We start from the raw sequence: 9,989 nt of genomic DNA, 5'->3' as shown, positions 1-9,989 counted from the left end.
CTAAGAACACAATCTGACAGTTGTCTTTCTCAGGGCCTCTTTCACATCCCTGTTCCTCAGACTGTAGATAAGAGGGTTTAACATGGGGATCACCACTGTGTAGAACAGAGACACCACTTTGTTCTGGTCGGTTGAGTAGCTGGATTTGGGCAGGACATAAATGAAGGTAATAGTTCCATAGTACAGAGTAACTGCAGTGAGGTGGGAGGTGCAGGTGGAGAAGGCCTTGTGGCGCCCTTCAGCAGAACGCATCTTCAGGATGGTGATGAGGATGCAGATGTAAGAGAGAGATATCACAAACACTGTGACCACAATAATGGACCCAGAAGAGATGGAAGGGATAATTTCAATAATGGAGATATCGGAGCAGGAAATTTTTAACAAAGGGGAGAAATCACAGAAAAAGTGATCTACCTGATTTGGTCCACAGAAAGACACACTCAATAAACAGCCAGTAAATGTCCAAGCATTCACACATCCACCCAAGTAGCACATCCCCACTAAGAGAATGCAGATTCTGGGGGACATGTGTGTAGAGTAGAGCAGTGGGGAGCAGATGGCCACATAGCGGTCATAGGCCATGACAGACAGCAGAAAGCACTCAGTTGTCCCAAACTTGACCATAGCACAGAGTTGAGCCACACAGCCAGCTACAGACAGAGAGATTCTTTTCCTCAGGAATCCCATGAGCATGACAGGTGTGACTGAGGAGGATAACCATATGTCAACAAAGGCCAAATGGCAGAGGAAAAGGTACATTGGGGTATGAAGCTGAGGACTGCTACTGATTAACATGATTATGCTGACATTGCCCATTAAAGTGACAGCATAGATTCCTAGGAATATCACAAAGAAGATGACACTAAGTGTAGATTCTTCTGTTAACCCCAAAAGGATGAGCTCCGTCACACTAGTATGGTTTCCAACCTCCATGTCCTCTGTGAATTATTCCTGTGGACGGAAATGTGAATATTCATTTTTTATTTTTTATGCTTCTCCATGTTTTCTGTTGTGACACAGGCAAAGTTCCTCTGTTTGGAGGCAGTCCTGCAAAAGCAGGGTTATTGATGAATAATAAGAGAAGACAGTAGTGTAAGGCAATAATTTCAGGGCATACTAAATATTCAGTGAAAATTAGAAAAGAAAGATATGCTTATCAGAATGAGAAAATAGAAGTGTGAAAATAATTTTAAGGGCCCTGGCCGGTGTGGCTGTTTTGGAAGTGTTATCCCATATACCAGAAGGTGGCAGGTTCGAGTCCTGGTCAGGACACCTACCCAGTTAGGGCTCTATCCTTGGTTGGGGCACATACTGTAGGCAACTGATAGATGTTTTTCTCTCACATCAATGTCTCTCTCTCTCTCTCTTCTCTCTCTCTCTCTCTCTCTCTCTCTCTCTCTCTCTCTCTCTCTCCTTCTCTCCCTCCCTTCCTCTCTCTAAAAAAATCAATTAATGAAAATGATGATAATTTAAAATATTATAAAATAATTTAATTGGGACTTAATTTACCTGAAAATTTCACTATTTATGCATATCTTTTCTTTCCATTAACTTCAGCTAAATAAAAATCCTTGCAGATACATTCTACAGATTTATAAATCCTTTTTGCATGCATTTTTTTTCTCCTCTAATTAACAACTAAAGAAAAAGACTCACCTACAAATCTTTAACAATACCTCACAATCCATTTGATTTATTGTACTTTGGGGGCATAAGTAACAAGTATTTATGTATTTTGGAAATACTAAATGCTTTCTTATTCAGAAATAAGACATTACTCATATAATAATTCCATTTACATGATTTACAATTTCAGTCAATATTATCAATAAAATATATCCCAGTTTCCTAAGAAATTTCCATATCTGAAATGCTGGATGGAAAATATGTCAAATGCCTTAGCATGGTATTCATGAAGCTTAATCTATCTGATTACATTTCTAAATGTATCTTCCTATATATGCTTCCTTGCAATTTTTGTGCTTTTGAGGGCCATGTTAAATGAAACTGAGGTTTTCTACTCAGTTTGTTGGTTCGGATTTTCAAAGAAACACAATTTTCTGCTATCAACATTATTTCCATTCTTAAAGTTCTAAACACTTAAATGGTAAATATCACTACCAGATATAAAAATGTCTTATTTCTGAATAAGAAAGCATTTAGTATTTCCAAAAATGGAACTTAGTTCTTTGAATAAATGAATGGTAAGGTTTAATGAACTAATATTTGAGAACCTACAATTCATTAAAAATGTGTTCTATCTCTTCTTTGATTTCACTAAGTGCATTTAAATTACTCTAGTGACCGTTTGCTGCCATTGCTGTTAGCTCTAGCATTACACCTATCAATCATCTCCTGGAGCTTAATTATACCTTTCTATAGAAAAACTCTGACATATTTGAATACAGCTAGCTTGCCTCCACTGCCTTTCCTTTCTTAAATTTAAGCATCTATTGTTTCTTTGGCCTTTCCACACATTTAAGGTCCCACAGAGTGCTCATTGTCAGACTGTGAACATACAATGGTCTGAGCAAGGGGCCAAGTACCGAGCAGGATTTGTGGGCCACCCCTGCATCACAGAGCACATGGTGTGAGCCTCAGTCTGTGCTGGCAGAGTCACGGAGATGAAGGGAAAAGAGTTCCTAGGCCGCCCACTGGCCAGCTGTTTTAACTTGAACATGCCAATCTCTGTGACTCTCAGCTTTTTCTTTGGTAAAATGGGAATAATTGTTTCTGTAACGCAGCTTTGTTGTGAGATTAAAAGACATGATATTTATAAAGTTCCCAAAGGTGTTTGGTCATACTGCAGGGCTATTTTTTTATTAAGTAAAAATGAAGTGTTGGTGGATTTTCTTTGTTAATTTTTTTGATGAGAAAAACTACATAGTTTTTCTTTCAACACATGGCAGGAGATTTTCACCACAAATCAAAATTAAGACAGGAAGTACAATATCTGATGCTTTCATACTTCTGGACTATGCCATTGAGATGCATAATATGACATCTGATTCTTGATATTCCCTTCTTCTCCACTGGCTACCAGGGTTCTTTCTTGAGCTCTTCACTTTGCCATCCATTCACGCTGCCCACCTGGGGCAGGGACTCTAACTTTCAACTATCCCTTCACTCAATGCATGGGGACTAAAAGACATAGGACTGTGAGCCTCCAACCTGAGTATCTGGTGGTTTCTTCACGATTTCCTTTCAGAGTTTCAGTCACACAAGCATAGCAGTGGCTCTGGCTGCTGCAGACCATCCACACTGCCCTGCGACACCTGGGCAGCCTGGTTTTGGTGTCTAGAGTAACCATTCTGCTGTGCATCCCTTGCTGAGGCCACAGTCTCCACAGAGTCCAAGAGCTAAGTTGATTAGTTTCTTTTATTTTAAATTTCTCATTGAACAAATAAAAATTAAAACAGTTGCACTCACCTTCAGAGCCAGAATGCTTGAGGCTGAAGTCCAAAGAGAATTTTATAAGGCATAAGTTTTCCACTTAGTTTTATAGGTTGAATACTGGACAATGTAGACCACTGAATGCTCCCCTTGATCAAGGACCATAGTTACACACATGTTGTGAGGATGAGGGAGGAAAAGGAAGACTTTAACAGAACATAACAAATCTCGTAGGGCTGTTTTTGCTTGCCCCATTGAGAAAAAGCTTCTTGTACAGAAAACCTTGTAGAGCCTGGTGACTCATTAAGGCCAGGCTGTCCTTCCCAAAGGAGCATCAATATGTCATGGTGTCCTTTGGAACCCCTTCTCTCTTAATTAATGAAAGTAAAGGAGAGAGTTTTTGGTCTCCCAGACCATGGGAAACGTTCAGAACAATTAGCTTCCTACTTTTTTAGGGTGAGTAGGATGACGTCAGTGTACTTTCCAATAAAATAACCTTTGGGTCACTATGAAAAGGAACATTATAATTGAAGTACGGAATAGTAAGGAAGAAAACTATTACTTTGACTTAATGACTATTTAGCGGTAGAAAAAAATATTAAGACGATTCTCCCTGAATTTCGGTATACACAGGATGGTCCCCTATTTAAATGTCTTGTAACTATTTTCTACTCACCCCCCAACAGAATAATCCTAGGAACTGTTCTGAGTTATCTAAGCACCCACATTCCCCTGAGCCAGCTGGCAACAGCAGGTACATTAGGTACTCCACCAAAGGTTACCATTAAGATCCATTATTTCTATACCTCTTTTCACACCAGAGTGAATTGCAAAACCAGGATAAGAAGGAGCAGGTTCCAAATCTTCAAAATGGTAGTCGTCAGTAGATCTGCATCTTAATCCTTCTTGTGCATTAAATTAAACTAGAGGCCTGATGCACGAAATTCATGCAAGAGTAGGCCTTCCTCTGGCTGGCAACAGGCACCCAGGACCTGGGCTTCCCTTGCAGTCTCAGCTTCAATGGGAAGGACGTATGGTCTAATTAGCATATTATGCTTTTATTATTATAGATTATTCATCTTTTTGGACAGTGGCAATGGCCAGTACTCCATAAGCACTGAGAAGTTGAGAGCAAACCCATCATTCACTTAATCACTAATGTAATCAACCAATCATCCAAATCAAATTGAGGCCCTGCTATCCAAAACACAAGATAACCAAACAAATTTCAACCCAGATGGAATTTATCACACAGTGTCAGCAGTAGTACAATGAAATAATGGAAAAGCTGCCTCAGTAATATAGGAGAAAGAATGATTTACTATGCATCTAAGGGGCTGGTCAGGGAAGGTGGCATAACTAACTTAGGTGCTAATGAAGATGTATTTTTAAGGATCCTGATGGAAGCTTTGTCCAGAGTCTCAGACAAAGAATTGCTGGAATAGAAATTTGGCTGGAGAGATAGAGACAAGAGTCATTCCCACCAGGGCTTGAATCCCATCTCTGTAGACAAAACAGTCCCTTTGCCCTGGCCGGCGTGGCTCAGTTTGTTCATTGTCCTCTCATGCACTGAAAGGATGCTGGTTCGATTCCCAGTCAGCACATGCCCAGTTTGTGGGCTCGATCCCAGTATGGGGTATGCAGGAAGCAGTCAATTGATGGTTCTCTTTTATTCTCTCTCATCAATATTTTTCTTTCTCTCCTTCTCCCTTTCTCTTTCTCTAAAATCAATAAAAACATATTTAAAAACATTAAAAATTATTTACCCATGGATTGTTAGGGGAAAACTGTCCTTCATTTACATAGTTTGAAAAACTTAGGTGTGACCTTTTAAACCAGGAGACAAGGGTTCAGTTTGAGGTGTATGAGCTTAACCCTTTTGAGACTCAATTTCATGATTTCTAAAATGGCGTTAATGATTTCTATCTAATAGTCTGGTCAGAAGATTTAAATGGGATAGCATAAATATATAGAAAAGTGAACTGAAGTTATCAATGTGTGTCAAACATGTGATAAATAGAAGAAAATGCCCAAATGTTTTGAGTTAGATAGGTCACACTCATCAGAATTGGATGGAGCCCTATTATCTTTTGCAAATTATTCTATTTCTTCCTCAATCCCACACACTTCCTCCTATGAGATCCATGACATTACAATATGGCACCTCCTGTCTGCCAGGCCACATTGATCTCCCTGCCATTCCTCATTTCTTGAGGACTTTAGCACTTGCACTAAAATTTTCCTCTCCATCTCTATCTTTGTCATCAGCAAGGACAACTTCTAACTACTTGCACATCACAACTGATAACCTAACTTAAAATTCCTCCACATTCTTGACTCTAATAGCTTTTATTCATCCACTAGTGGCCTGGTGCACAAAATTCATGCACGGGGGTGTGTGTCCCTCAGCCCGGCCTGCACCCTCTCCAATCTGGGACCCCTCGAAGGATGTCCTACTGCCAGTTTACAGGGATTGGGCCTAAATCGGCAGTCAGACAACCCTCTCGCAATCTGGGACTGCTGGCTCCTAACTGTTCACCTGCCTGCCTGCCTGACTGCCCCTAACCACTCTGCCTGCCAGCCTGCTTTCCCCCAACTGCCCCCTACTGCTGGCCTGCTCACCCCAAACTGCCCCCCCCCACTTTCCTGATCACCCCAACTGACCCCCACTGATGGCCTGCTCGCCCCCAACTGGCCCCCCTGCTGGTCTGCTCACCCCCAACTGTCCCCCCCCTCGCCAGTCTGATCACCCCCAATGGCCCCCACCCCACCGGCCTGATCACCCACAACTGCCATCCCATCCTGGCCTGATTACCCACAACTGCCCTCCCCTCTTGGCCTCTAACCACCTCTACCTCGACCCCGCCACCATGGCTTTGTCCAGAAAAACATCCGGAAGGTCTCCCGGAAGGTCTCCCAGTCTAATTAGCATATTACCCTTTTACTAGTATAGAGGCCTGGTGCACGGGTGGGGGCTGGCTGGTTTGCCCTGAAGGGTGTCCCGGATCAAGGTGGGGGTTCCCTTGGGGCGTGGGGCAGCCTGGGCAAGGAGCTTGTGGTGGTTTGCAGGCCAGCCACACCCGAATGTCCCCGCTGGGGGGGGGCATGGCCAGCCTGGGTGAGGGGCTAAGGGCTGTTTTCAAGCTGGCCACACCCCCTTCAGGGTGGGGGTTCCCGCTGGGGTGCCTGGCCAGCCTGGGTGAGGGGCTGATGGCTGTTTGCAGGCTGGCCAAGCCCCTCAGAGGGGACTCTTAGTCCATGGAGGTGTGGCCAGCATGGGTAAGGGGCTGAGGGCCGTTTTCAGGCTGACCACACTCCCTTCAGGGTGGGGGTCCCCACTGGGGTGCCTGGCCAGCCTGGGTGAGGGGCTGATGACTGTTTGCAGGCTAGCCAAGCCCCCCAGCGGGGAACCTCACCCAATGTGGGTGTGGCCAGCCTGGGTAAGGGGCTGAGGGCTGTTTTCAGGCTGGCCACACCCCCAGGTGACCCAGGCACCCTGCCCCTCCTTGAGCGGTGGCCAGGGCGGGTGGGAAGCTTGGCTTCCTCCATCACTGGGGGCAACCCAAGCCTCCTGCTTGCTCCAGCCATGGCCGCCACCATCTTTGTTGGGTTAATTTGCATACTCACTCCTGATTGGCTGGTGGGCATAGCCGAGGGACAGTCAATTTGCATGTTTCTCTTTTATTAGTGTAGATACTCTGATTATGAAACCCTCTATCAGATTCATATCCTAAATATCACAATTTTCAGTTCTGTGCCACTTAATAAATATGTAAAACTGAAAATAAGGTGTTAAAGCCTAATCAACCAAGGCCATCAGAGACAAACATACAACCTTGCTTATAGCAACAAAAAACAATTCTTTAATTGTAAAATGCTTCTGGATTGGGAAGACAATATATGGAATATAGTCTTCCCTTAATGCAGTGCTTCTTATAACTGTAAAAAAAAAATGCTTGCAGGAACCCTGAAAGTATATCTGAATGTTATACGATATATTGGTCCTAATTATGGTCATAAGACTTCTAAGATAGGGTGGTCCCTCTATCTGTGCTAATGCTGTCTCTTGGGGTCCAGTGTAAAAGCCTGGGAGTATTATGCTTCCCGAAAAGAGATGGCTGATAATAACTGCTGGCATGGTGAAATTTTCAGTTGTGAAGTTCTCTATGGGTGTTTTGCATACTATTAGGCATTATTCTGTTTTCTGTGATTGTTTCCATTTAAAGTTTTACCTTCATAGCACCAACCTTTCCCAATGATAATCAGTGTCTACCTCAAACTCAGAGCTCGGACTAGGAAGAGTGCCAAAGTATACTGTCAGCATGGCCAGCAATTCCTCACATTTCTACTTCCCTTCCTGTACCCACTAGGCTGTCACTGGCTCCTCTGTTGGTAGAGCTGGGGAAGTAACAGGAGGTAACTGACAGCAAAGGCTGTATTTGACCAGAGATGCACCTTTTCAATGTTAATTTTTTTCAGGCATGAGTCAGACACCATTCCCACACATTCCAGGGCTTACATGCCAAACTCTGAGTGATTCTTAGATACCTTCTTAACTCTCTTGCAATTGGGGATGGGGCATTTATGTCTTAGTTTGAGTTTACTGGAGGCAGAGGCTGAGACAGGCTTTTGCTTCAGGTATTTTATTTGCGAGGTGATCCAAGGAAGCAGGAGTAAGGAAATAGGGAGGGTTAGCAGGCATGTAGGACAAGCCAATACAAGGTCACTGCTGTAGCAACAGTGGCTTGACTCCACTGGGACATGTGAAAAGTCCAGAGATCGCATGCCAGAATTTTTCAACTGAGGAAGAGGACGGATGTTCATACACTGGATTCCATCCTGTGTTGACTGGGGTTTCCCCTGGGGTTTTAACTACTCCTTACATCTGGACAAAGTAGGTTGCAAGAGACTCCCCAGAAGGTCTTAGGCTTCAGAGAAAGACTGGGACATTAAACGGAGACATTAGTGGTTATCTCTGGAAGCAGCACACTGGCAATGTGAGTTACAACCAACCACCACATATAACCTTAAAATCATAACTGGGGCAAGAATAAGTGATGTAGGTATCAAAAGGGTGTGCTACAACCCTTTGCCCACACCACCTGACCCCACGGCAAGAGAAGGGAAAATGCCACTCCAACACTTCACTGTATAAATAATTCCACTCTAGAAGTTGTTTTATCCACTCCCCTATACAAATGCCCTAATAGGCCCTTGAACTGCATAATTAGTTAAATGTTCTTGGACCAGTTTTTGATTTTGTCTTTTTTGGAGGGTGGTTGTGGGTGAAATCACACCTAGCAAAATTCTGATATTTGGTTATCCTGGGTTATCAATGTTATCTTAGGTTAGTTTCCCTGGAAGCATGTCCTGAGAAGAGGGTTTGTTTTAAAGTGGTTTATGTAGAAGCTGCTCCCAGGAGAAACTAGGAAGGGAGTCAGGGAAGAGGACAGCAAAAAAGAAGAAAAGCAAAGAAGGGTGCAATCTCAAGAAAAGCCCTGGTTCTCCAGTGGATATAATTTATATAGGCATAATAGCACAATCCTTTATATTTTGTAGTAAGCATATGAAATTTATAAAACTTTATTCTAATTACAGAACACAGTATCAAGGTAATGTGACTGAAATAAGAACTCAATGCTGGAATGAGAGTTGAAGAGAAGAATAGACAGGTAGATATCTTTATACTCATAAAATAGGGGTCATTAGATATCTTCTATAGTTAAAGTAAAATAAATGTGAAATGTGTATTACATAGAGTTTTAAGGTTTAAAAGAATAGAAAAATAAAAAAATAAAAATATTGAAAGGAGTGGAAGTTATATGAGTGTTTGAGTGTACTGACTGATGTGAGCGATGGAGCTGTGCACAATGTCAATAAATGAATATATAAAAATTCTAGATGAATTAAAAATGGTATAATATTTAGAAACACATTCTATGCTCCAAGTTATTTAATTCAGCTTTGATTAAAATTTAAGTTACAACCAGATGATTATTATAATAACTAGAAACTTAAAATATAGAGAAACTGATTTTTTTAGGCAATGTAGAATTTGAGATGACAATGAACTAAGCTAGTCATTACACCTTGTTATATAGATATGAATAAAATATTGAAAATAATATATATGATCACTAAAGAAATTAAAAGCATGCTATTTTGGGGAGTAAGATTTATTTTATTCTCTACTTAACTGTAATAAATTTGAGTAGCTTATTTATAATACTCTAGCCGATAAGATTCTACTTTAGCTCTACATGTTGAATGCTGTATATCTTTCAAAACATGATACTACCACATTCTAGTTCTTTTTAGCTGTGAGAAATTATTCATTTTTACTTAATCTTTGCAATATAATATTGAATTAAAATTTATTTTCTTTTTTGATATTTAATATTGATTATTATGACCTTGTTATAATAAATTGAACAAATAATATCGGTAATGATTATCTAGACTTGGAAAAACTAAGGGATTCTCCTTGTATCAATTATGTTTCCAATAAATAAAAAGGAAAACTAGCAGAAGCAAAGATAGAAATTCTAAGTTTTTTTAGTAAAGCATATTATTTACAGATACTGAGTAATCTCAAT

General features: G+C 41.3%; 1 protein-coding gene across 1 annotated transcript; it reads right to left on the bottom strand.

Annotated features, from left to right (window-relative positions):
- LOC308234206 (olfactory receptor 5P1-like) lies at positions 1–933 on the bottom strand (the record flags this gene model as incomplete). Its single annotated transcript, XM_080641633.1, has 1 exon — positions 1–933. The coding sequence occupies one exon, from the start codon at positions 931–933 to the stop codon at positions 1–3; it is 933 nt and encodes a 310-aa protein (XP_080497759.1).
- Positions 934–9,989: the final 9,056 nt, after the last annotated feature.

Source organism: Plecotus auritus (genome assembly GCF_963455305.1).
Source record: "Plecotus auritus genome assembly, chromosome: 9".
In the NCBI taxonomy this organism is placed as follows: Eukaryota; Metazoa; Chordata; class Mammalia; order Chiroptera; family Vespertilionidae; genus Plecotus; species Plecotus auritus.
The sequence above is the reverse complement of the archived record's forward strand: the minus strand, read 5'-3'. Positions and strand labels throughout refer to the sequence as shown.